General features: G+C 55.8%; 1 protein-coding gene across 3 annotated transcripts; it reads left to right on the forward strand.

The window, feature by feature from the left end:
* Positions 1-958: 958 nt before the first annotated feature.
* Positions 959-25,369, forward strand: LDLRAP1 (low density lipoprotein receptor adaptor protein 1). Of its 3 annotated transcripts, none has more exons than XM_036349757.1 (9): positions 961-1,166; positions 10,278-10,420; positions 11,230-11,342; positions 13,483-13,597; positions 19,150-19,222; positions 19,530-19,616; positions 20,157-20,287; positions 21,671-21,705; positions 23,387-25,369. In XM_036349757.1, the coding sequence occupies exons 1-9, from the start codon at positions 1,079-1,081 to the stop codon at positions 23,529-23,531; spliced, it is 930 nt and encodes a 309-aa protein (XP_036205650.1). In that variant the 5' UTR covers positions 961-1,078; the 3' UTR covers positions 23,532-25,369. The 3 variants fall into 3 exon arrangements, with proteins under 3 accessions (XP_036205651.1, XP_036205650.1, XP_036205652.1); XM_036349759.1 differs by lacking the exon at positions 961-1,166 and adding an exon at positions 9,500-9,685; XM_036349758.1 differs by lacking the exon at positions 19,530-19,616 and having other exon boundaries at positions 959-1,166.
* Positions 25,370-27,266: the final 1,897 nt, after the last annotated feature.

Here is a 27,266-nt window from a genome sequence, read left to right on the forward strand (position 1 = left end):
TGTCATAGGTTCGCCGTCACTGGTGTAGGTCATGCAGCACCTGGCCCTGGCAGATATGAAGGGCCACTGGAGGTAGGACTTTACAGATAAAGATTAAGACCCAGAGAGGGAAAGGAACCGGAACCGGTTTGGCTCAGTGGATAGAGCGTCAGCCTGCGGACTGAAAGTCCTGGGTTCGATTCCGGTCAAGGGCATGTACCTGGGTTGCGGGCACATCCCCAGTGGGAGATGTGCAGGAGGCAGCTGATCGATGTTTCTAACTCTCTATCCCTCTCCCTTCCTCTCTGTGAAAAATCAATAAAATATATTTTAAAAAAAGAGGGAAAGGACTTGCCTGAGCTCACTCAGCAAGTCAGAGCCAGAGCTAAGGCTTCTTCCCCTAAACCTCAGAGCATAACACCCAGGCCATACCATCTGGAGGCTACCTGGGGAGTGGGGGTGGCATGGGGCCACCCAGCGTGCCCAGGTGACACCAGGGAGCAGCCTGGGTGCTACTGAGCTGGTAAAGTGCAACTGGTCTTGCTAAGGCAAACTTTTATATTCCTGCCCCGTGCCCAGCAGAGTTCGACCCCCTCCACCTCTCATTCTCAGGCTCCCCCTGTCCTAGGCATCTCCCTCCGCTTGAGCATGACCCTTCTCTCCAGCCCTCAGTCTCCCCATTTCTAAAAACGGTCTCCAAGTACCCAAATGCCGCACCGTCTAGAAATCCTAGGCTCCCGCCTCCCGCGGCAGGGAAGGCGGCTCGCGAACCTCAGACGCCTTCGGGGTGAGTAATAAGGGGACTGGAGAGAGGAAGGAAAAGAGGGGGCCTTCTTGGGCTCCCTACCTTAAAGGCGCCCTTTGTCTGGACAGCCTAGGGGGGACCGAGGGCAAAAGCCATGCGGGGCGGGGCCTGGCTGCTGTGGGCGGGGCCGTGGGCGGGATGGTGGGCGGGTCCTGCCCGGCCCTCGCCCCGCCCCGTCGGACGTCGGTGCCGACTGGCGCTGGGAGGGGAGGAGCGCGGGGCCCACGCGCCGCCCGACCCCGGCGGAAAGTTTTCTCTGGCGGAGTTTTGGTGGCGGCGGCGGCCGGAGCGGCCATGGACGCGCTCAAGTCCGCCGGGAGGGCGCTGATCCGAAGCCCCAGCCTCGCCAAGCAGAGCTGGGGGGGCGGCGGCCGACACCGGAGTGAGTGTGTGCGCGTCCGCCGGGGCGGGCGGGGGTCAGGCCGGCGGAGCGGCCTCTCGCGGGCGCCCAGTGCGAGAGGCGGGGCCTGACCCGCGTCCTGCGGGTGAGGGACCCGCGGGGCTCTGGTTTGCCTCTCCTCCCGAGCCCGCGCCGTGCCGCCGGGCAGGGGGCACCGAAGTTGGGGAAAGAGGCCGGAGCGGCAGTGGGACAGGTTGCAGGTCCGGAGCAGAGACCTGCGCGACCCCCGCCAGCTCTCCACCCCGCCTCCCTGGGCAGCCCGGGGTGGCGGGAGCGCAGCCTCGGGGCCCGGGGGTGACGGGCGGGGGGAGAGTGGGCGCCGCGGCGGGGGACACGCCCGCACCCCCTGGCCCGTGCGCCCGGGGCGCGGCGTTAGCGGCCGGCGGGAGCCCAGCTCGCCCCCTCCAGCTCTCCGACCCAGGAGGTCGTCTTCTGACTCCCGGGCGCCCAGCAACCGCCCCGGGTCCGAGCCTGGCTTCGCAGGCACCTCTTTGAAGTTGGGTCTCAGGAGGTACCACCCACCCGGCCATTTAAGACCCCCGCGTCCCCCCTAGCCGAGTCCAGGCGTTGAGGCTGCGCCCTGGCTACTTTTGAAACCTGTTTTCGCTCGCACCTTCCCCCTCGGGCTTCCAGGGTCCCCGAGCACCCTGGCGACTCACAGACTCGCCGCCCCCTCTCCCCAGGGCGTCTGGGAGGGGCCTCCTCCGGCCTCCTCCTCTCCCCGTCTCGAGTTACTCTAGGGAACCGTCACCTGGCACCTTCCCCTGAGGCCTGAGAAACCCAACCTAAGTCCCTGCTTCTTCGCGAGGACAGACCGGGTGGCTTGCCTTCCTGGTGGATGGAGCCAAAGCCAGGACTCCCACACACTGCCAGCCCCTGGCCTCTCCCGCGGGAGGAAACCGTTGACAGTACAGTTACCCTCGCCCCCCTTCCCTTTGCGTTCCGGGCTCAGCCAGGGGAGTCGAAGTTCCCGCAGCCCCGAGTGCCAGCGTGTCTGGGCCTAGAGAGGCCGCCTCGCTCCTCCTCTGCTGTGCCCGCGGTGGTCTCCTAAACAGAGACTGGCATTGGGAACCTGGGCTGGTGGGTGGGGGTGGGGGCAGAGACCCTAGGGCCAGGCATGCGCCATCTCCCACACTTATGACTCCCAACAGAGCCCCTTTAAATATTTGTGGGGTTTGACCAGGACTTCTGAGAATAATGAACTGTTCTAGTGGGGAAACCCTGCTATTTTCTCTTGGGATAAGGGAAGGAGGGAGAGAGGAAGGGAGGAGGGAGGGAGGGAGGGAGGGAGGGGGAGAGAGCTGGGAGAGCTGGGCAAGGGAAGGAAACATAGCAACCCCTCTGAATCTGGAGAACTGGAAATCTTGGTTGGTAGAAAAGAGTTTCTCCTGCCTGCTCTGATCCTGGACAAGCCACTTGTCCTTTATGATCCTCAGTTTCTTTGTCTGTAAAATGGGTATAAAAATTCTAACCTGGCAGGGGTGTTGAGAAAGTTACTGATAATCATGCTTCTTTCTGGCACCTAATTGGTGGTTTTTTTCTCCCCCACTCCCCTTCACTCACCTGTTATGTGTACATTCCACATGACTGTTACTGTGATGGAGCAAGTTTTGGGGTAGGGGAGTCTCAGAGCCTGTCTATAATTGCAGAAGAAAGGAGAGGAGAGCCCCTCTCTCCTATTGACCCCAGTATGCCCAGAGTGCTGTTCTGGGGCTTTGTGGACCCCAGACTATCCACCCCATGGAGCTGTTGTAAGGATCCCTACCTGTCTCTCATTATAAAGTCTCAATTTCCTCATGTAAATTGTAAATAACAGTAGTAGTATCTAGATCATATTTTGGGGGGGGGGAGAGAGTAAATGAAATGGTGTTTTGCCTGGCATAGAGAAAGAGTTCGATAAATAGTAACTACTGCTTTTGTCATTTTTAAAAATATATGTTTTTATTTCAGAGAGGAAGGGAGAGAGAGATAGAAACCTCAATAATGAGAGAGAACCATTGATTGGCTGCCTCCTGCATGCCCCCTACTGGGGATCGAGCCTGCAACCCACGCATGTGCTCTGACTGGGAATTGAACCCAGGACCTCTTGGTTCATAGGTTGACACCCAGCCACTGAGCCACACCGGCCAGGCTGCTTTGTCATTAATGTTTTACACAGTATTTTTGTTTACTTTATTTCATTTGCTCCTGTGAGGTGACAGGACTCATTTTAGAGATAAAGGAACAGGGGCTCGGGGAAGTGGAGTCACTGACTCTGACACAGCTTCCGAGAGGCAGTGCTCCAGATCCCCAGCCCAGATGTCAACATTGTGCCTCATGGACTCTGGCCCTGGGAGGAGCAGGAGCAGGCCCATCCCAGGTTGGGCTGCAGCCCTGAGGACAATGGTGGCCACAAGATAGAGAGGGAAGCTGTGGGGTGTGTCTGGGGTGGGATGTGGGGACAGCCTGGCTTGGGGTAGTGTTCCAGCCAGACCTTGGTCTCAGACCTTGAGGGCTGGGTGGTTTTGAGGCCAAACTGAAACCAGTGGAATTAGGGGTACACTTGACACCTATCAGCTGTGACCTCCTCACCCCTCAAGGTCCTCAGCTGGAATTAGCATGATCATTGCTTTATTTGTGGAGAGACTGAAGCTCAGAGAAAGGAGGAAGATTGCTTGCGATCACACTGCAAAGCCAGGACCCCAAGCTTCTTTGCACTGAACCTCACGGCCCCCCGTCTCTCAGTTAGTCCTAACTTCGAAGGGGAGACTGTCCCTATCACACATGTGGCTTTCCCCCCCATCTCTTCAGGAACCATAACATTTTTATTTCGGTCCCTGGCCAGGGATTTTCCTTTCTCCCAGCTGTCAGAAGGGTGACGCACCCTGGTCCCTCAGTCCCCTTTCTTCCAGGAGGGTCCCTCTGACGCTGGGCTCCTTCGTGGGTTGTGCCAGCCTATCAGAGAGCTCAGTGAGAACAGCTAAGGAATAGGAGGCACAGGCTCAGTAAAGCTAGTTCATGGTGGAAGGCAGGGGGCAGAGGGTCTAGTCGTACTTATTTTTTAATCCTATGTAATACAAGGGTAATATGCAAATTGACCCTAGCAGAACAACTGGGAATGACTGGTCACTATGACACACACTGACCACCAGGGAACAGACGCTCAATGCAGGAGCTGCCCCCTGGTGGTCAGTGCGCTCCCATAGGGGGAGCTCTGCTCAGCCACAAGCCAGGCTGACGGCTGCCAGCACAGCGGTGGTGGTGGGAGCCTCTCCCACCTCCTCAGCAGCCCTAAGAATGTTCGACTGCAGCTTAGGCCTGCTCCCTGCTGGCAAATGGACATCCCCCAAGGGCTCCCGGGCTGCCAGAGGGATGTCTGACTGCCAGCTTAGGCCCGATCCCCCAGGGAATGGGCCTAAGCGAGCAGGTGGACAATCCCCTGAGGGGTCCCAGACTGCGAGAGGGCACAGGCCAGGCTGAGGGACCCCCCCCGCCCCAAATGCACAAAATTTTGTGCACCAGGCCTCTAGTATTTACAGTAAAAGATATAAATAAACACTCAGACCATAAAACTTACTGAGCACTGACTATGTGTCAGTCACTGATAGAGGCGTTGGGGAGTCTGGTGAACGAGTTGGTCTCCCTTCAGATAGCGTTTACCGGCTGGTGGAGGAGGCGGGTTGACCAGGGTGCAAATGAGTAGTATGTTGTGGGTATTGGTGATGCTATGAAGAAAGAGAAAGTTGGGGTGAAGAAATGATGGGGACAGCTTCCTTACATAGGGTGGTGTTTTCATTTGGATTCTTCTAGAAGCAGATGCTGAGACAAAGATTTGAGTATAAGCCCTGGCCAGGTAGCTCTGTTGGTTAAGCATCATTTTGATAAGCCAAGGTTGCAGGTTCGATCCCTGGTCAGGGCACATACAAGAATCAACCAATGAATGCATAAGTAAGTAAACTACAAATTGATGTTACTTTTTCTCGCTCTTCCTCTCTCCTTTCCGCTCTCTCAAATCAATACATTTAAAAAAAGATGTAAGTACAAGCCATTTATTTGGGAAGAGGTCCCAGGAACTAGTGTTAGGAGAAGTGAAGGGAGTCCAAAAAGTGGACAGTGAATGATCTAATCCCCTTACCACGGTGGGCGACTGGAGCGCCATCCTGTGGGGAGCTCTGGGAGGAGGTGTACTAGTAGAATATGTTCTGCCTTTACTGTTTGAGGGGCTGTGTTGTCTGTGGTGGGTGCAGGGCTCCTGGGGATGGGAGCTCTAACGCCCCAATGCCCCAGTCTGCATCTCCAGCAGCCAAAGAGGGCCACAGGCAGAGAGTGGTGTGTCAGGTGGCGTGTGCAGAAAATGGTACCCTTTACCAATGGTACCCTTTGCGATAAAGGTAGGGCCCTGATAGTGTCAGTGTAGGAGGCTGGGATTCTGCTTCTCACAGGTCTGGCGCCAGAGGGGTATATGGCTTGAATGGATCAGGTCATCTACTGCCCACTGAGGGGGAACCAGACAGTCCCTTCAGGCAGTCCTGCAAGGCAGCATGCCCGCCCCTCCTGGGTGAGCCTGAGTCTGACTCCTGCCTTGCATAGCAAAGGGTGCGGTGGGCTGCAGGTGTGGGTGAAGAGCCCGGCTGTGGGATTCAAGACCCAGCACTGTCAGTTATTAACCATGGCCAGACTCCCCTGAGCTGCTTTACCTGTGAAACGGGAATCCTAGTATCTCCTTGACTCTCCTAATAAAATACTACAAATGACTGTATGCATTAAAGCTCTTTGCACTTGACCCTGGGAAATGACAGTAGCTCACACTTCAGTGGCCCTTGGTATGTACCAGGCATGGTTCTAAGCCCACCTCATGGGTGAACTCCTTTCATCCTTACAACAGCCCCATGTTGTGGATAGTGTTATTATCCCATCATGTGAGGAATCTGAGGATCAGGGAGTGGAGGGACTGGGAACCCCACAGCCCATATGCAGACCCCATGTTTTAACCTTGACAGTATCTTTTTCTCGAATAGTGTAAATAGGTACTTAGGAAATGATAGCTGCTGCTGCTGTTACCATTTTTAAATTTTCTCTTGAAAATATTAACAACTTAAAAAAAAATTCACTGATGAAAGAGAGAGAGAGAGAGAGAGAAGCATCGATTTGTTGTTCCACTTGTTTACGCATTCCCTGGTTGATTCTTATATGTGTCCTGACCGGATATCGGACCCACAACCTTGGTGTATCAGAGTGACACTCTAACCAACTGAAACGGACAGTTTCCGAAATTTGCCCAGCACTCTTCACATCCTGAACTTCTTTCTGATGGTGCTCCTGAGGGACTGAACCCATTTTAAGAAGCCCATGGCCTAGAGAAGCAGCCACACTCCAGGTCACAGCAGAGCGTGAGTCTCCTTCTGAGATGTCACCCTGAGAATCCTGAGGCCATCTCCCCTCCAGCCAGAGGTTCCCCCCAGGCCATGGGTTTGGCTGCACCTCTGATATTTCTCAGACCAGCCAGGTCAGGTCACCTGGCTCAGCAGGAGGGGCACAGGGGCACCCTACCCAGCTCTGCCCCCTGGGCAGGGGGCCTTAATGAGGAGAGAGCACATGTTTGCAGCCTCGAGTTAGACTGGGCATATGGTCTGTCCCCATCTCACTCTGAGAGCAGGTCATCTGTAAAATTGCAAAGTTAAAAAGCCTAGTCATTACCCACCACAGGGCCAAAAATAACCCGACCGGAACAAGGCTGTGGACTCAGGCCTGTATTTTGTCTGGGGCCCTCTGGGAGCTCTTGAAGTCCAGGCTCCTCCCGCCCATATGAGGCGGCTGGATGGTGAGCAGGGTGAGCGTGGCAGTGAATCTCCCCTCTGTGTAGATGGAGAGCTCCTGAGGCTGGTTACTTGAAGAGGGCGTGGGGCATGAGAGAATGTACACTCATCGAAGGAATGAGTCGTACCCAGAACTGGAGAAGCGGAGGCTGGCTTCCCCGGGTGGGAAGGAGGGTCTCTGCTGTCCTGGGAGGGTGGGGGAGTGGGAGGTGGGCGAGGGAGAAGTAGGACAGGCAGAACAGCAGCGCTGGGCAGGAATGCACCTTCTCCATACCAGTTTCTGGGGGAGGCAGGCAAGAATGGAAGTCCTTCAACAGGAAGACACATGGTAGGCAGCTGCGTGACTGTGGGAGGGAGAAAAGGAAGTCCACACTCAAGAGAGGCAGGAGCAATCCAGTGACAGGAGGGAGGAGGCCCTGGAGGAGGCCTCGGTCAAAACAGCCCTGAAAGCTGGGACTGTTGTTTCTTTCACTTTAAATATATTTTATTGATTTTTTTACAGAGAAGAAGGGAGAGGGATAGAGAGTTAGAAACATCGATGAGAGAGAAACATCGATCAGCTGCCTCCTGCACAACCCCTACTGGGAATGTGCCCGCAACCAAGGTACATGCCCTTGACCGGAATCGAACCTGGGACCCTTGAGTCCGCAGGCCGACGCTCTATCCACTGAGCCAAACCGGTTAGGGCTCTTTCACTTTAGAGATAAGAAAACTGAGGCTCAAGGAAGGTAATTTGCTCTAAGTCTACTCAGTGTCAGAACTGGGATTCTAGGATTAAGGCCCTTGCTCTTGACCACTAGGCAATACTGCCTCAAAGAAGGCTTCCTGGAGGAGGCTGGATGTGAGGGGTTTCGAGCAAGGGAGGGGAGGGGCATTTATGGAGAGGGGACCACGTGGGCAGAGGCACAGGAGTGGGAACGTAAATGTCACACCACGAGGAAGAAGCTCTGCATGGTTAAAACGTGTGTGTGTGTGTGTGTGTGTGTGTGTGTGTGTGTGTGTGGCGGGGTGGGTGTGTGGGGGTGTGTGTGGGTGTGTGGGGGGGCCGGGGGGTGGAGAGAGAGACTGTGGGAGAGAAGACGGGGAGCCTTAGCTCCCCAACAGTCACTGTAGGAATTGCCTGTAGTGGATTGGGAGCTGGGGGTCCCTCTACTTGTATGACTTGGCACCAGTCCCATTCTTCTCTGGGCTTCAGTTTCATCACCTGTCAAGGGAGAGGTTTGGGCAGAAGGTCTCGGAGGCTGATGAGTGGCAACCTGTCTACTAGGGCCCTCTTCCAGGAGGCCATGGGCCAGGGGAAGGGTCAGGCCAGGGAAGGAGGAATGCAGAAAAATGTCAAGCATTTCAGAGGTCAAGGAGGGCTGGGGAATGTTTTGACAGCAAAGAGGTTGTCTGTGACCTTGGCAAGCTTTGGCCCTTTGGAATGGAGGGAGCGGAAGTGGCTTTGGACACGGACCAGGAAAGGGCTGAGCTGGAGGAAATGGGAGAGTGGGAGACATGAAAATGGTGGTGGTGGTAGTGGTGGTGGTGGGGTGTTTGCCATAGGGCCGTGATGGATAATGGGATGAACAAGACCATCCCTGATCAATTGGTTTTGCCTCCCTGGGGCCTTGTGCTGAGGAACAGTCCAAAGCCTGTAAATCAGAGGGAATAGAGAGCTACAGTTGATTAGCAATGTCTGCCAAGGACACCGGAGGCAAGCATGGCAGTGCGTACTTTGCCCTCCCGGCTTGGATGGATTTCTGGAAATGGTCTAAGGAAGCTGGCCTTGGCTATCTCTGTGGTGCACCCTGGAAACGGATTCATGTCTGAACCCTGCTCTGTCCAAGATTGTGTGTGAGGCTGAAGAGTAGTTTCCTCATCTATAAAATGGGTACAACCATAATACATACCTCCTACGTTACAGCATCTGATAGAGGGTGATGAGGGATGGCCAGCGGGCCCCAACTGGCAGGAGCATGGATGTTTGTTCGTCCTGGTGATGGGCTTGGAAGGATCCCCGGAGGCCTGCCTTCTTCTGGCCTCCCTGCTCCCCAGCTAAGTGATCTGGTGCCTCTGGGCCTCAGCTCCTGCAGAGGAACCCTGGGGATGGTTAACTGGTCCGACCCTGGGCCTGCGCGGAGTCCTCTCTCAGGTGGGTGGGGCGAGGTGGGGGCCTCTTTCCAACTCTACTTCCTGGCCTCTTCCTGCCCAGGGAGCTAGGCTCATCCCTTGTTTCCAACCTTTCTGACCTCCCTCATGGTCCGAGTTTTCAAAGGACCCTTCCCTTGTGCTGCTCTGGGTCAGTGCTGCAGCCCGGGCATTACTCATCTCAGGAGAAGAATTCTCCAAGACCGTGCAGGTGGTGGGAAACAGAGCTGGGGTTCACCCCCGCCTGCCGGATTCAGGCGGCCGTCACATGATGTCGTTTGAGCAGTTACCTCCCCCTTTCCCAAACCCTTACTCTCACCCTCGCCTTACTCTCCTTGGCCTGCTGTGTCTTTCCTGGTCCCCTTCCTCCTGGTCTCCATGGCCGTGCAGATGGAGAAAAGCAGAGCAGGCTGGCGCTGTGGAAACCACCCAGATTTGAACTCGAACTCCATCCCTTTAACTCCGTGTATGGGGCCTTTGTCCGATGACTGGCTCTCTGAACCTCAGTTTCCTCGTGTCTGAAGTGGGGATCATATCCACCTTCCAGGATTGCATTAAAGATTCATTGAGAAAATGGTATGGTTTGCCCTCAGCAAGTGTTAGCATTGAAGTTGAGTTTGGGCTTTGGGCTTGAAATTATGGGTTCGAATCTTGGCCCTTATACTTGCTGGCTCTTTGGACTCAGTTATGTGATTTTGCCTCCCTGGGCCTCAGTGTCTTTGTAAATGGGTATGATAAAGTGATCTACCTTTTAGGTTCTCGTGAGGATTAATGAGAATATTTTATGTAAAGCTTGCTACCACAGTGCTTGGTACATACTGGAAAATGTTAATTTTGCCCTTTATTAACTATAAAAATAATGGTTCGGCTGGAGTGACTCAGTGGTTGAGCGTCGGCCTATGAACCAGGAGGTCACCGTTCGATTCCCTGTCAGGGCACATGCCTGGGTTGCATTTGGGGTGTGCAGGGGCAGCTCATCAGTGATTCTCATCATTGATGTTTCTGTCTCTCCCTCTCCCTCCCTCTCTGAAATCAATAAAAATATATTAAAAAAATAATGGTCGATGGCAGGACCCCACAGCCCCTTTCTGGGTCCGTGGGAAAGGGGCTGGGAGGGCTGTTGCCGTGGTGCCTGCCCAGCAGGTCTGAGCGCCTGTCCTCCTGCCAGAGCTGCCTGAGAACTGGACAGACACCCGGGAGACACTGCTTGAGGGGATGCTCTTCAACCTCAAGTACCTGGGCATGACGCTGGTGGAGCAGCCCAAGGGCGAGGAGATGTCCGCGGCCGCCGTCAAGAGGATCGTGGCCACGGTGAGCCTTGGTGTGGGGAGCCAGGTTCAGCTTCTTCCCGGGGTGCAGCTTGTCCCGCACTTATTACCCCAGTTGGATGTGTCTGGCCTGTCCCTGCCCTTGAGTCCCTTCGCATCTGCCTCGGGGACTCTGGTAAAGGGTAGCCATTGGGCTTGCAGGGTAAGGGTCACTGTCCCCCTCTCTAGCAGTTGGGGCCATGTCCTCTCCCAGCCTCCCCTCCCCGAGCTCGGGTCCCCTGCCTAACAGTTGGTGACTTAGTGCTAGGAAGGATGGGGGAGGTCACTGTCACCCAACCACTTGCTCTGTGTCCTGAGGGGCAGGTCAGCACACCAGAGACCAGATTTCCCTCTCGCCTGCTCCGAGTGAGCGAGGGCCCTATAAATGCACCTCCCCTGTTGGTCTTGGACCCCTCAGCTCAGGCCCTAGCGGGATCAGCAGGTAGAGCAGAGTCCCCAGAAGTCATCCTACTGGGTGTGGTAGCCCACTCAGAGCTCAGAGTGTGAGGTCCTCCTAGCTGTGTGTTTTGGGGCAAGTCCCTTAGCCTCTCTGGGTCCTTCTCCTCCTGGACAAAAGTACTGCTGACTCGAGGACCAGTGCCGGCAGACAGCGGCTGCTCAATGAGAAGCAGTTGTCCCTATTTTTATTAGAAGAAGGTGTTGGCAGAAATGTCTTCTAAATCATGTCTTCCAGTCACCTCAGCTGAGGCCTCACATGGGCCTGGAGTCTGGGGGCTGGAGCATCTAGATGTAGCCAGGAGCGTGGGTCCCAAGTGAGGCAGGCAGGCTCCTTTAACTCATGTCTGCCTCAAGGCCAAGGCCAGCGGGAAGAAGCTGCAGAAGGTGACGCTCAAGGTGTCACCACGGGGGATTATCCTGACTGACGGCATCACCAACCAGCTCATTGAGAACGTGTCCATTTACAGGTAAGCTCAGCATCACCCACATTCACTAGCCGGTTGGGGCAGTGGGTAGAGTGCCCTGCTGGAAGCCAGCCAGGCTATGCCACGCCCTGTCCGAGTGACCTTGGAGCCTCTGTTTCCTCATCTGTAAATTGGGGTGGAAACAGATCCTGCCTCACGGGGCTGTTATGAAGCACTGAGTGCACAGCACCTGGCTCACACTGGGCGCTTGGTTAAATGGCAGCTGCTGCTGCTGTGACCACTAGTTGCAGCAGACAGCTGAGGCCTGAGAGACTGGGAACCGCCTCCCCAGCCCCCCCTCCTCTCCCAAGCATCCTGCTGAGTCAGGCTTGGAGCAGACAGCTGCAGAGTCATGGTCCTTTCCTTCCACTGTGAATGCAGCAGCTCTGCTCTGGACATCTGGCCAGGTGTCCAGGGAAGCCACTGAAATAACTGAGGTGCTGTCTGAAGGCAGAGTCTGAGGGCAGAATGGAGACGGTATCAGTTGGGGGTGGGATGCCTTGTTCATGAGAAGCAGCCCAGCCCCAGGAGCCTCAGGCTCTCCCATCCTCTCTCAGCTGGCCAGTTGTAGGATTTCAGAGCTGGAAGGGGCAGCAGAGATTCATATCGCAAATGGGGAATCTGAGGTCCAGAGAGGCCTCAGGTGGACCAAGGCCTCGGTGAGGTAGTGGCTAAGCTGGGACCAGGACACCAAGGCCGGACTTCTGTCCAGCAGGCCCTGGTCTGCCAGGCATCCCTCTGCCGTATTGCTTTGTTTCTAAGCAGGTGGCTTAGCGGTTGGAGCATGGGCCAGTACTGGGGTTGGGGTGGTTTTAGAGTTTCTGGCTGCTATTTTTCACCTTCCTGGTTTTAACCAGGTGAGGCATCAGACCCAGGCCTTGCCCTCAAGGAGCTTCCAGTCTAGGAGGGATGGAGAGGAGGAAATAGGAGATAGAATATAAGTGTTTCCCACGAGGGCAAAGAAGGAGAGGCCTTTGTGGGGAAACCTGGGGTGGGGGTGGGGGGGAGGGCCTGGAACCGCCAGATGGAGAAGGGGTAGTTGGGGACCTGGTACCCATCCCTCTGCCCATCTGGGCGTCTTAAGTGGTGCTAATCCCTATGTCAATGCCTGATTGAAGCTGGGGCCACACTGGGGAAGGGCGTCTGCTGAACTGTCTCCATTCTGAGCTGCAGTTCCTGTGCTGGTTGCAGTTCCCAGCATGGAGGGTCAGACGAGGGAGGCAAGTGTCTAAGGCAGAGGTCCTCAAACTGTTTAAACAGGGGCCAGTTCACTGTCCCTCAGATATTCCACACATGCGCACTGCGGGCCGGGACGAGTCGGCTGCTAAGCAGGACAGGCAGCGGCGGCAAAAACACCCGGCGGGCCGGATAAATGTTTCGGCGGCCACATGTGGCCTGCGGGCCGTAGTTTGAGGACCCCTGGTCTAAGGTGAGGGAGCTCCTGAATCCTGGGGCTCCTGGGCTGGTCATCTCCACACCCTCACCCTCCTCCCAGCCCTTCTACTCCACCTTCTCCAGGAGAGTCTGCTGACAGTCTCGGTCGCCCTGGGAGGGACAGTCCTGGAACCCTTCTGGCCTCTGGTCAGGGGCATGAGGGGCAGGTAGGGGAGGAGGAGGCCAGCCAAAGGGCCCCAGTGGGTGGGCAGTGTCCGCTTTCCCTTCCACCTGGTCAGCACAAGCCCTTGAGAGGTAGCATGGCCGTGGTTACGGCCTCTGAATCAGCGGGTGAGGTCAGGTCTCCACTCTGCCACTAGCTGGTGGTCTGAGACTGCTAGCTTCAATGTTCTCATCTGAAAAGTGGGAATAATAATAAAGCCCTTCTCAGAGGGCAGCTCTGAGTTCAATGAGGTGATATCTGAACACTGCCTGGTGTACAGTAAGGGCTCAGCGATTACAATTTTGGGGTGTGGCTCAGTAGAGGGGGAAGCTGCCCTTTCTCCAGTCTTTCCACCAGACCTTCCTCCGTCATGGATGGCCCAGGATGCCAGGCCCAGAGGCCAAGGCCAGCTCTCCGGAATCGTGCACCGGTGGAGTGGGAGAGCAGGCTGTCTGGAACTCAGGGGAGTTGCAATATGGGTGGGTGTTCTGGATGTTGTCAGGCCCCCATGCAGGGCTTTGGTGACATTTCCCACTCGCCTTTCAGGATCTCCTACTGCACGGCAGACAAGATGCACGGCAAAGTGTTTGCCTACATCGCCCAGAGCCAGCACAACGAGAATCTCGAGTGTCACGCCTTCCTCTGCACCAAGCGGAAAATGGTCAGTGGGGAGAGCCGGGGCTTGGGCAGCTCTGCTCGCCTTGGCAGCCTGTCCTTGGCGGCCCTGTCTGGCGGGAAGGCAAAGCCAAGGTGACACTTCACTTAAACTAGGAAATCCTGGGAACCCCAAGTGGGCGGTGAGCCCTGAGGGCGCCAAGACACCTGTCAGAGGCTGTGAGCAGTGACGAGCCCGTGTCCCCAGTGAGCGCCCTGGCCCTGCCTCTCTGTAATGTGATTTGGATTTGAGGTTTTGGGGTCTCCTGGTAATAGTCTGGTCTGGAGGTGCAGGGCCTTGTAAGGATTCATCCTTGGAGATTGGTGATCAGCGGGGCCCAGAGCGAAAGGGAAAAGTGAGAGCCTAGGCGGACCGGCTTCCTGTGGCCAGAGCGGGGAGGGCCTGGCCATTTTTTGGTTTGTACCACGTGCTTGTCAGTGGCAGGCTCTAAAGGGTCTTCTCATTTAATACAACAGTGCTGTGAGGTGGGAGCAGTTACTGTCTTCATTGTTTTTATTTTTATTTTTAATGAGAAATCAGACTCATCGGTCAGCTGGCTTGCTGAAGATGACACAACTAGCCAGACAGAGTGAGGGTTTAAACCCATGGTTCCCCCTCCCTGCATGACTAGGGAGCAGGGACTCCGGGCCCCATTTCCGGCCCCCCGGCCACACCTCGCTGGGGTCAGTGGGAATCTCCGAGGTCTCTGGGCATTTGTCTTGAGCTTTGGGGCAGGCAACCGGGAGTGAGTCAGCCTTTGGTGTTGGAAGCCCCTTCATTTCCAGGGCCCCCGAAGCCTGACCGTTTGCCCTGGAAAGAGGTTCCACACATTTATTGGTTTAGTATTGGCCTCTGTCAGCCTGCATATGGAGCCAGAGCCCCAGTGCCCAGGCCTTGTGTTCCTGGGAGTCAAGGAGACTGGCGGAGTGGGAGAGCCGGCTCTCTGAAACTCAGGGGAGATGCCCCATGGGGTATCCCCTCCCCATCCTCAAGGACACATCGAGGACATCACAGTCCTGACATGGACCCCCAGACTTCCTGCTATACCCATGAGCCATGCTTTAGATATACGTTTCCTATTGTTGCTGTAAGAAATTACCACAAACTTAGTGTTTAAAGCAGCACAAATTTATTCTTGTCTGGTTCTGGAGGTCAGAAGTCTGAAATGGGTTGACAGGGCTGTTTTCCTTCTGAAGGTCCCAGGGGAGATACATTTTCTTGTCGTTTATAGTGTCAGAGACCTCCTGCCTTCCTTGGTTCATGACCCCCTTCTCCAGCCTTGGGGTCAGCAGTGTGGCACCTGCCAATCTCCCTCTCTGCTTCCCTCATCACATGACTATTTCTGACCTGCCCCTCCTGCCTCCCTCTCATATGGCCGCTTGTGATCGGGCCCACTGGGTACCCAGGAAATCCCTCATCTCAAAAATCCTCAATTTAATCACATCTGCAAAGTCCCTTTTGCCATGTGAGGTAAGGTTCCCAGGTTCCAGGGATTAGGATGTGGACCTCTTTGGGGTCACAGTTCCGCCTCCCACAGGTCTCTCGGAAGGAGCACGACAGGAGGAGACAGACGAGGGTCTGATCCTGGCCCATGTCCTTCCTGTGTGACCGTGGATAAGACCCTGCCCTTCTCTGGGCTGCCTGCCCATCGGCAGAGTCGGGATTGTCCTGAGAGGCCCCGTTTCTTTGGTGCGCCTTTATTCTTCGCTGCCGGCTCGGTGTCGCTGGGCACTCACCAGGGCCTCGTGATGCCCCTGCGGTGGCTTCTCCCAGGACAGTGGACTCCTGGCTTTGTCTCTTACGAGGCCACAAAGGCTTAAAATACAGGCTCATTATGTCCGCATTGTTTGTCTCTTCCTCCCCAATGACCAGAGCAGGCGCTGGGCGGGCAGTTGGCCTTGGCCATGGCCATGGCGGGGGGGCGGGGGAGGGGGGGGCGGGTTCCCAAGATGCAGAGGCTTTCTCTGGGAAGGGGAGGTTGGGGGGTAAAAGAAAGCCGATGCTGGCCCAGCGGCGAAGGGAGGCCTGGTCTGTAGACGCCCCGATCAAACTCAGCCTGCCCCAGGCCCAGAGCCAGTTACTGAGGAAAACAGCCGGCCACAGCTTCATGCCGACAGCAGAGCCCGGTCGGGCAGGGGGAAGGGCGCCTGTTGGACACGGGCACCGACGCCCACTCTTCTTGGCAGGTTTTCACTTGTGTCCGGGATGACGGGATCACGGCTTGTCCTCCTTCTCTATCTACCCTCTCCCACCTGGCCTCCCCCTACAGGGAGCCTGGGGGAAGCCCCTGGAGGAGCTAGCCCAGCCCAAGGGGGTGCAAGGATGGTGTTCTTGTGGTCCCCAAGGCCTCAGCTGAGCCCCAGCCGGCCTGGTGCCTGGCCACGATGGAAATCCCAAGATTCTCAGGGCTTAGTGGACGTTTCTGAGGAGGAGGCAGCAGGTGAAATGGGTGCCTCAGGTTTTGCAACCCACCTGCTGACAGGCACCCCCGCAGATGTTCGCTGCTGTCTGGCCCGGGCTGAGCCCTGTGTCGGGCTCTGGGGACCCAGGAAATCAGCCGTGGGGATATGAACAAGGTGGTGGGGGAGAAGGGGCCGGATTCAGTAACTGGGACACAGGGTCTCAGTTCTAGCGTCGAGGTTAGTCAGTCTCACTGGAAGTCAGCAAGACTTCCCAGAGAAGGAGATGTTTTGAATTGGGCTTTGAGGGTTGAGTCATAGGTAGGAGTTTGCCAGGCCAAGAGAAAGGGGATGGGATGGCAAGCGGGTGAGCGCCCTCCAGCACAGGAATTAGCAGGTGCAAAGACACAGAGGTGCAAAACGCAGTGGAGTGGATGGCAGTTGAGGAGCCTGGGAGGGTGGCAAGGTCCGGTCCTCCTGCAGGGGAGCCTTGAATTTGGATGTTGACATAGTCCTCACTCCTTTTGGCCCAGGGCCCACAGTCTCTGCATCCCCACCCTTTCTCGCCTGGATGCCTGAATGAGCCAGGTCCCTATGACCCACCCGGAGTTGGGGGGCAAGGGCTTCTTTTCTGGGTTGCCCACCCGTTCAGCTCAACTCAGGCAGGACCAGGCCTCCCTTCCCCAGTGGCCCCTAGGATAAATTTCTCTACAAAGAAACGTTTCCATCTGCCCGACTGGGACTTCTCAGCGAGCACTTCAGCCTCCGGGCTCTGCTGGCCTTGGCCGGAGCTCAGGGAGCCCAGGGTTTCCATGCAGGTGTACTGGCCGTGAGCAAAGCGATACCCTTAATCCTGCTCCGGGCAGGGTGGGGCAGAGCTGTTCTCCCTCACATGGCCATTGGCATTTCTCAGGTGATTCTTTTGTGTGAAGGTTTAAGCTTCCGGGGCTGCCTTGGTCTGAGTACTGGGCTTGCGGCTGGGATCCCTGGTCCTGGCCCAGCTCTGCAGCCCTAAGCTAGACCTGGCTCCTTTGAGGAACTAACAGCCTGGTTACCGGGAACAAGATAGAGACACGGAAAAATGTACAAGGTAGAACCTGGTCAGGGCAATCAGACAGGCCCACAGGCCAGACCCACTCAGAGGGATAGGTAGGCTTTTGTCCTGTGGAATCCAGGAAGACTCCCGCCCCTTCCCCCCTCTCTTCACCCCCCTACCTGAGGGCAGGCTGGAGCAGTCCTTTCTTCTGGTGCTGCCCAAATTCCTGCAGCCGCCCCAGAGGGTAGGGCCCAACCCCTCCCGGTCCTGCCCAGCCTGGGCTTGCAGCCACCTGTCCACCTCCCAGTCTTGGGTTATATTTGGCTTAACTTGTAGCTCAGGACTTCAGGGAGAAAGGGCAGGAGTGTATGCAAATGAATAAGCAGATTAATGCAAAGACAGGCTTGTGCCCCCAGGTTTCCTGAAGGCAAAAATCATGGTGTTCCATCCCCTGCCACATCGGATGACCAGCCTTGCTAGGGTGTATAGTGACTGACTCGGGCTTGTAATTAGTCCATATTTTTAGTTCATGAGCAATTCTCAATGGTAACTGAGTCTATTCAGTTTGATTCAGTTGTGACAGCTTAAATTGTAAACAGCTGTGAAGAGTTTCATACTTAATTACCATATTTAAGTTTTGCCATAAAGTCCCCGTACTTCCATCAAAAATGTAAATGATGGAGACATTCAAATGAGATTTTATACTTCGTGAAGTTTAATTGGCATGGATCAGTCAGCTTGTTTAGGGATTTTAAATTTAAAAAAAAAAGAGTTTTAAAGGCAGTAGCCATGGATTCATTTCTCAATTAAATTGAGTTGTCTGGCGAGAGGAAGGGAGTGGGGCAGAGGCTGCTGGTTAAGCCGGAGCTTGTACACTTGAAAGGGTCTGGTGCTTTCTTCCCTGGGCCGGGCTTTCGGAAGGAAGCTAGCTGTCGCCTCCAGCCATAGCTTCGAGCTCTGGGCCTGCACTCCCACAAGCTGAGCTGATGAGCCCTGGTCTAGAATCAGAACAAGGAAATGGCTGAACTGCATTTTCTCTATCTTCCCGTGTCTCTATCTTGTTCCCGGTAACCAGGCTGTTAGTTCCTCAAAGGAGCCAGGTCTAGCTTAGGGCTGCAGAGCTGGGCCAGGACCAGGGATCCCAGCCGCAAGCCCAGTACTCAGACCAAGGCAGCCCCGGAAGCTTAAACCTTCGCACAAAAGGATCGCCTGAGAAATGCCAATGGCCAATTCCACAAGGAGTGGAATGTGGGATGGGGTAGGAGGCCCTGGCTGGAGCGTGAGGCCTCAGGATGCCTGCCTCTCGGGAAAATGCAGTTCAGCCAGCATGTTGCCCCTCTGGGGGGCTCTGGGAACCAGGGGTGATTCTTGCCTTTGGGGAGCACCAGGTGGGGTGACACAGGCATGTGAGCTGGTGACAAGAGAGAGGGGTGATGTTTGAGTTGGGTTGGAAGAGTGGGTGGGAGTTCCCCAAGGGTGAAGGGCCAAGGTGTGGCCCCGCCTTACAGGAGGGTGATGGCACTGAATGGTTTTTATCCCTTGCCACGGTGCTCACTGACAACTTGCTTCTGTCAGGAAATGTGTAAGCTTCCCACTGCCTTTCTGGGGTTCAGTTATAAGCCCTCTGACTCTGCAGTACTGACCAGTCCGACCTCTGCCCCCGAGGCTCATTCAGACAGTGGTCGGACCCTTTCCAGCTCTGGCTTTTCTGTTTCTTAATTCCAAGGGTTAAGTAACTGTGTGAAGTCCTTGAGCAATCAGGGAGGGCTTCTCAGAAGAAGCAAGCCTCACAATGAATTGAATGTAGGAAAGCCCAAAGGGAAGGGGAAAAGTGTAGGTGAACAGCCATTGCCAAGGTACGGGCTGGAATGAGGGTGGGAGCCGTGGCTGAGCTACAGGTGCTGAAGAGGGGGCCAGCTGCCTGGGGCGGGCATGGCCTCTTTCTAACCCGGCTGCTTTGTGACCTGGGAGAGGCCAGGGCTCTGCCTCCATTCATCAGGCGTTCCAGAGCCTTGGGATGGAGCCAGGTGGGCCTGCCCAGGAACCCCCAGCCTCCAGTTCAGACTTGCTATTACCCCCCTAATACTGCACCCCCTCCCCTGAACTCACTTCCTGTTTTTCAGGCTCAGGCTGTCACCCTCACAGTAGCCCAGGCCTTCAAAGTTGCCTTTGAGTTTTGGCAGGTGTCCAAGGAAGGTGAGCCTTGTTCACAGACATTGTGTGTGGGCGGGGGTGAGGAGGGAGCACTGAAGAAGGCGGGCAGGGTCCTGTGGGCTAGGGAGGGGGTGATGAAGGCCTGGACAGACTCCCACCTTCATCACCTCCCTAGTTGGCGACTTTAGACAGGTGCCTTGTGGGGATGAACTGAGACCTGCAGTTCCTTTCCTCCTGCTGGGGGGAGACCTGCCCCCTGAGGTTGGCCACAGCCCACGCCTGCCCAGCAGTTGCTGGGGATGGAGTGCTGGGGCCGGAGGCACTAAAGCGCTGTGCCTTGGTCCCACAGAGAAGGAGAAGAGGGAGAAAGCCAGCCAAGAGGGCGGGGACGGCCTGGGCGGGGGCCGCGGCAGCAGCACCCCCTCGTTGAAGAACCGTGAGTCTTGGGCAGGGGGAGGGGCTGGAATCAGCTGCAGGTCTCGGGGTCTGCCCTTCACCCAGAGGCCCTGCTCCCTCCTGGGTTGGAGCAAACGCTTGGTTTTTTATTTTGGTTTTGTTGTTAAATACATGATACATGGTCGTTAAAAATAAACTAGAAAATGGGGATAAAGGGGGAAAGTTACTCATTATGGTGCATGTTCTCCCAGATGGGTCCCTGTGCAAAAATATGCACATATGTATACCTCTCTCTGTGTGTACTTTACATGCTGTCTGGGATCGCTTACTGAACTCAGCGCCTGTTGTGACTATAAACCATTAGTCGGGGAGAGGATCTCACGTCGGGGGCAGCTGTCCAGCTGCTTTGGGAGGTGCCAAGGTGGGGCTCTGGGTGTTCTGGGTGACAGGCCTGGGAAAGGCCCTGGCCAAGGGGAGTTGGGGCCAGGACAGACCAGGAGGCTCCAGGAGGGACGAGGAGATGAGGCGGGGAGACAGGAGGCTCCTCTCGCACTGACGCATCTGCCCGGACCCTTCATAGTGGTCGCCACGGGGAACCTGCTGGACTTGGAAGAGATGGCCAAGGCCCCGCTGTCCACAGTCAGCGCTAATACCACTAACGTCGACGAGGCCCCGAGGCCTCCAGCCTTGAGTAACAGCAGTGTTGTCTGGGTGAGTGCTCGTGTGGCCTGCTGACCCCGCGGGGATCCGGTGAGCCGCAGGCTTATCCCTGGAGGAGGCCCCCGGGCGGTCTAGGGCCTGGCACCCATGACTTACAGGCATCTGGGAGGGCCACCCCCAGCCCAGCAGCACCCAGGCCCAGGGTAGGCGATGAACAATGTCCCCTTTGAACCCAGGGCTAGGTCCCCAGCAGGCTTGGCTCCCAGCACAGCTGTCCCCTCACAATGCCTGGCCTCTTGGCCTAAGCATCCCGACTGCAGGATGAGCCAAAGGCTCCCTTGTTCTCAGGGCGGCAGAGTTCGCTCCTGACCCCCCCCCCCCCCCCCCCCACCATCTGAATGAGGAGGCTGGGACGTGGGCAGCCAGCAGCTGGCCCCTGACACGCTCTGCGAACTGGGGCAGGCCCCTGACCTCTGTGTGTCTCAGCTTTTTCATCTCTTCAGGGAGGAGGATGACTTGCCTGCAGAATCTACCAGAGGAACCTCATTTTTTAAATTAAAATTTAAAAAGTCTTTTATTTGGAAATAATTTTAGAATTATAAAATGTTACAAAAACAGTACAAAAAATTCCTGTTCACCCTTCATCCAGATTCCCCAAACCTTAGCATCTTACGTGACCACAGTACAGTTATCAGAACCATTAACGTCGGCACGACACTGTTACATAATCCGTGGTCCCCACAATGTCCTTTTCTGGTCCAGGCTCCATTGCAGAATCACACATTACTTGTCATATCTCTTTAGTTTAAGAAACTCTGGCACCTGACAGACATGAAAGACTGTCAAATCCCTCTGCCTGCCGGGGGCCACCCAGGTGCGCCGGGCAGGCGCTCTGAGCCCGCCCCCCGCTGTCTGCAGCCACCCTTGGCACCTGCCCACGCTCTGGGAGACTGGGGGGGTGGGGGGGAGGCCTCGCCCATTGTTTCCCCGCCTCGGCACTTATCCCTTGAGCTTGGAATTTGGGCTGGGCTTTTGGAAGTGGATGAAAGCAAGGAAACCCTTCCCGCCCTCTTCCTCTCAGAATTCGAAAGTCTTAGCAGCCTTCGGCCTAACTCTCCCTTTTGATGGAAGGAAAAGCTGAGTGTCAAAGAGGAGTAGCCATTTGCCTAAGGGGTCACTCTGGTAACGACAGAGCTGGGAATCGAACCCACCCAGGTGTCCAGGTGCCCAGGGGCCCTTTCTCCTGTTCACATCCCAGGTGTGGGTCCCTGTGCTGAGATGCTGGTGGCGGGAGCCAGGCGGGAGGCCTGCCTAAGCCTGTTCCTCCAAGCGCCCCCAGACTCCTATGCTCATGTCTCGAGTCCCTGTAGCTCACCCAGGGCTGGGACAAGTCCCCCACCTCGAGTTCATATCTCCCACTTTGTTTTCCCCAAGGAGCTGGATGACGACCTGGATGAAGCATTTTCAAGGTAACATTAACTGGGCCCCTTATGCTGGGGAAGGAGGCCTGGCGTTTGTGGGAAGGTCTCTGGGACCCTTGGCCAACTCTGACCATCTCCAGAACAAAAATCGCAACTTGAATACTTCCAGGGGTGGGGAGCTCACTACCTGGGGTTGGCCATGTCTGCTAGAAAGCTCTTGCTGTTAAGTAAAAAACAATTCCTCGTGGCTGCTTTACCATAGTCTGAGCTGAACTAAGTCCACTGCTGTAGCTACAGCTGAGGCTGATTTCCTCTTCCTGCTCCTGGTGTCACCTTCAAAGATTGGCTTTTGATTTCAGAGAGGAGTGGAGAGGGAGAGAGAGAGAGAAACATCAGTGATGGGAGAGAGTCATTGACCAGCTGCCTCCTGCACACCCCACTCTGGGGATCGGGCCTGCAACCCAAGCATGTGCCCCCACCAAGAATTGAACCGTGACCTCCTGGTTCATAGGTTGATGCTCAACCACTGAGCCACCACGGCCGGGCCAAAAACTGGCTTTTTTTGCAGCCTCTGTTCCCTCCAGAGGCTTTCCATTTATGGAGAAGGGCAGGGAGCAGGTATTGCTCACTTAAGCCCGTGGAGCATTACACAGAGGAGGAGTGTCGGGCACAGCACCGAGTTGTTTTCGTCTAGCCTGCGGGGGCAGTGCCCCATCTTCCCAGGGCCATCCCGTAGCCATGGCTACCTGTAGCTTGGGAAAAGGCCCCTGAGAAGGCCGAGGGGAGGCCTGGGCAGCTCAGGGCTCCCAGTTAGGCCTCCCTTTCTCCCTGGGAGCAGCCCCCCACATCCCTCTCCCTCCTCCCCAAGTCCTTCCTGCCAGAGCCTGGTGGAAGCCCCTGGCCCTGGTGGTGGGGAGTGGTCTGTGTGGCTCCTTCTTTTACTGTCTTCCCTGCTTCACTGGCTGACTACCTCCCCATCGTTTGAAGAAAACCTTCCATTTGCTTTTTCCAGATTACCCAAGAATCATGTTCCTTTTATTAAAAACTTCAAAAATCAGCAAAGCATTAAATTGGAAATGATACCATCCCATCATCCCACAGCTCAGACTTTTGGGCTTAATCCTATACATATACATTTTTTTTTTTTTTTTTTTTTGGCATTGATCAGCTCGACATATTTGCATTTGGGACCCTGATTTTCACTTGCCACTGACATGTCAGGAGCATCTCTCCAGGTGTCGAAAATGCCTCGGGCACACATTTCATCAGCTGCCTCGCATTCTTGAGGACATGGCTGTAATTTACTTAACTCTCCCTTCTTGTCTTCTTTCTGAATTCCTTTTTGAACAGCACTGTGTTGAACATAGTTATAGCCAATAGTCTCAGGGTGGCACCCTCCCCCTCCCCCGTGTGCCTCTCTCTGCCCTCACCAGTGCTGCCCTTTCCCTTTCTTGGGCATTTCCTGAGGGAGCAGTGGATGGTGTGTGTGCCCCGGCCTCTCTCTGTGGTGAGACTGCCACTGCCTGCCCCACAGTTTCCTGAGTCATTTGACCCTCAGAGACTCCCCCTTTCCTGACATCTGGGCCTTTCTCCTTTGGCCCCTGTGTCCTGGCATTTTCCCACTCGTGCCCTCTCACTTCTGACCCTGGTGCTGGCCGGGCTGGACTGACTCCTCTGGCCCCCGCCAGCCCCTTGCCTGCACCTCGGCTCACACAGCTCTGCCTTCCAGGCTCGCCCAGTCTCGGACGAACCCTCAGGTCCTGGACACTGGACTGACAGCACAGGACATCCATTACGCCCAGTGCCTCTCGCCGGTCGACTGGGACAAGCCTGACAGCGGCAGCCCTGAGCAGGAGGACCTCTTCAGCTTCTGAGCGCCCAGGGCTGGTGGGGCGTGTGACCACAGCCACCTGCAGTTGGGGTGGGGCAGCCCCAGGCCCCCCGGCCCCTCAGCCCCCCTTTTCCGGTGGGCAGCTCTGTCAGCCTGCAGATCAAAGCTGCAGCCAGTCAAGCGAAGGGAAGGAGACGTGTTGTCTAACCCCACTCTCTAAGAACTGAAAGGGGCTTGAGTATTTATTCAGTGACTTCTGGTTCAGCTCGGAAGCTGGGTTTGTGTCAGGCACGAACACAGTGTTACAACCAGCTTCCTGCCTTCTCTTGAGCAAGCTCTGCTCTGCTGTGGGTGTCCGGACGGCGACCAAAGCATTTCTCGTCCCTTTTCTCTGAGGACCCAGATTTCCCCGGCAGCGGGGGCCCTGCCCCTCACTGAGGGCAGCAGAGCACTCGTTTCTGCCTTCTGAGCACAGGAGGGCACCGCAGCCTCCGCAGAGACTGTCCCTCCAGCTCATCTGCTGCAGGGGCTCCAGCAGGCCCGGGGGTCCTCGGAGACAGAGGGGCAGCCTCTGACCAAAGACGACACAGCTGGCACTTTAAAGCACACACAGCAGGTGTGGCGCCCAGGGTGCCCGATGGTGCTGCCGTGCAGAGAGCTTTCTCGCTGCCCTTCCACGAGCAGAGACCCAAAGTCCCGAGGACGACCGTCACTGTGCTGCCCACGGACTCCCAGAGTCTGACCGCGTGACTGCCCTCCATCGGCGCCCCCACCCCACCCCTCTCCCCGGGACTGATGAGCTGTGCTCTCTCTTCCCTTTCGTCTGTGTGTCTGTGTGTGAGTGTCCCTGAGCCCCACCCCCATACTTCCTGGATTTGACGAAGAATATTTGGTTGCCCTTTTATAGAGAGAAAACCAAGGCCACCAGCATGGAAGGGGTAGAGTCTAGAGTAGAACCCAGGCCTGATGCCAAAGCTGCCTTCTCACCTGTGCCTCCCACAGTTCACACATTCTTTTTTCTAGCTTTGTTGTCCCCCCCAGAAACCAAAAACCCAGCTATTTTCTGACCAAAATGTGTTTCGTAACAAACCATCTGGTGCCTTTCCACACGGAACTGGCAGGAGCCTCCTTGCTTGCTGCCTCGTTGCTATTGATTTCCGTGAAAATGGAATTGTTTGAAGACTGTTCATTCGGACGGTTAAACAAAACCAAACTCTAAGCACCTGGACACTCTGACCCTGGGTCGGGACGCACCAGCAGCCGGCTATTTTCAGGGTGTTCCCTCCTCCTCCCCCTTCATCCACCCTCCCTCCCCCCTCCGCCCTGGGCTCCCCGCATCCTGACACCCAGCCAAGCTGTCAGCACCTTCTCCGTCCCGAGGTGCCTCCCAGGCCCGGCTTTGCTAACCTCAAGTGAGACACTGCTGGTAGTTGGAGCAGGTTTCACCAGCCCAGGAAAAACACACCATTTCTTAGAATCTCCTTATCTAAGGGCTTAAACCAAAATACAAAGACCAAAGTGCCTGGGTGAGGGGTGGGGTGGGATTTGCAGGGTCTTTATCAGGATAGAACAGCCTTTCCCTGCCCAGCTCCTATACCCCCACTGCCCTTCCCGGGCCTTGGTATCGGCCCCTGCATTTGCCACGAGGCAGTGAGGTTGGGCCTGACACGCCGTCCTGGTCACCAGGGTCCATTCAGGAGGCCTGAGAAGGGCTGGGCTGTAGTGGGGTGTGGCCTCCATCGTGGTCTCTGGCCTCCAGCAGTGGGTGTGTGCCCTGAGTGTGCACAGATAAGTCTTATTGTGCTTTTCTTTGTGTTGCTGTCAATGAATTTCTAATGAGGTAAAGGATAAGTAATAAATGTTCTCTTTTTGAAATACAAAGAGCATGTGGATGGAGTGTCCTAGGGCCACGTGGAGCAGTGCCTGCCCTCCAGGGGCTGGAGCAGCAGCGCCACGGGCCCAGAGTGGGAGACAAGGTCTTTGGCCCCAGTAGGACCCCCTTTTCACCAGCAGGTGGGGATGTGATGTGGTCATCTCTGGACAGCTCAGCATGTCAGCCCCGAAGAGTCTGGGCTTCCTAACCAGGGTATGTGAACCCCCAGAATTTGCATACGATTGTGTGTTTCTATGTACATTTTTCTTGGGGAGGGTGTCCATCATTTCCATCACATACTCAAGCGGGCCCCCCACATTTATTCGTCCGACAGACTGTGCTGAGCACAAACCAGCCTGGGGCTCAGTGCTGGGCTGGCAGCCCAGTCAGGTCCAGTGGACTTGGTGTATGGCTTGGGTGTGACGGGACTGGGGGCGGGGGTGGGGGAGGGCAGGGTTGGTGGAAAATGTGTTTCAGTGACGGGAGACCTCAGGTCTAGCTCTGGCTCTGCCACTTAGGGGTTTGAGCTTGGATCAGTGACCTCTTTCCTTTAGCCTCAGCTTCCCTATCTGGGAAAAGGGTATAATAAGCTTTACCCTTCCTACCTCCCTGGGTTTTGTGGGACTCAGAGGTGACCATTATCATATTGGTGATGTGATTGGAGGGCTTAGCTAAAGGTTATCTCAGAGCAAAAGGCGATTTGGACCAAATGTGGTTAAGGATGTCAAAGTGAAATTGATAACTGACAGTTCCTCTTAACTGAGCTCCACTCTGTGCCCCGGGCTCTGCTAAGCTCCCGACTTTATCTCATCACAGTAGCCTGTTGAGTCAGATGGGACTAGCCCTCGACTGCAAGCACCAAGGCCCTGTGGCCCTGGAAGAAGGCAGTCACATTTCCAGCACTTGGCAGAGCCTCAGCCCAGACTCAGAAATGCGTGACCCTTGACCCCCCAGGTTCTGGCCTCCTGGAGCCACATCTGCGGTGGTGGTGCCCTTGCCCTTCTGGCGAGCCACACGGTGCCCGCACGGGAAGGCCGCCCTCTCCGGCTCCAGTGGGGTCTCCTCAGACTTTCTGCCTTTATTCCTTTCAAACAGTGATTCTCCAAATGTTCTGAACCCAGAGGCAGAGCCCTCTGATGTCAGCCGCTGTGAATTCCGAGTGGATCCTAGATAACTTACAGTCTCTCCTTTCTTCCCCCATAATCTGAAAAGACACCCAACAAGTTTGTCTTTCGGTTTAAATTTGGCCAATGTCTTTAGTCTCCCGATGTCTCAAATTATGAATCGCGAGCACCCGCTGTCTGCTCTTTCATGCATAACGGAAAAGCGGGAAGAACAAAGTCGCCTTTCAGACTTGATGTGACCTTCAGCTTTGCTGGTGGACGTTGGGGGTCTCCTCTCCCAGGGGGAGATACCATCCCCGTTAAAGCTCTCCAAGGACTGCCCACAGACTCGGGTAGGGAATCTGGGGAAATCCTGTGCCCTCGGTGCTGGCTTGGGGTTGGAGCTGGTTTGGGGACTGGTCTGCCCCCGGCCTTCCTCCCCTGGCCACCTGTTGCGTAGGGATCACAACAGGTGGCCTGTGTATTTATTAGGGAGTGAGCCTTTCTCGGTGCTTACTACATGCCACTCTGTTAGGTTCTTTATACCTCACGTCAGCGTCCTGGCAACCATGCTCCGAGGGGATGGTCCTAGTCTCAGGTTGAAGATGGGACGACTGAGCATCAGTGAGGATCACAGCCCGTAAGGAGTGGACCTGGGATTCCAGCCCCAGTTCTCCTGACTCCAGAACTTATTTCCATGGCACCACCCACCCTGTGGAGTGAAGGGCAAATCCAAGTGGAGCTGCCCATGCCCTACCCTGCTCTGCCAGCAGCCCAGCAATGGACAGCCTCTGCCACAGGA

Source organism: Myotis myotis, unplaced genomic scaffold (assembly GCF_014108235.1).
Source record: "Myotis myotis isolate mMyoMyo1 unplaced genomic scaffold, mMyoMyo1.p scaffold_m19_p_2, whole genome shotgun sequence".
Classification (NCBI taxonomy): Eukaryota; Metazoa; Chordata; class Mammalia; order Chiroptera; family Vespertilionidae; genus Myotis; species Myotis myotis.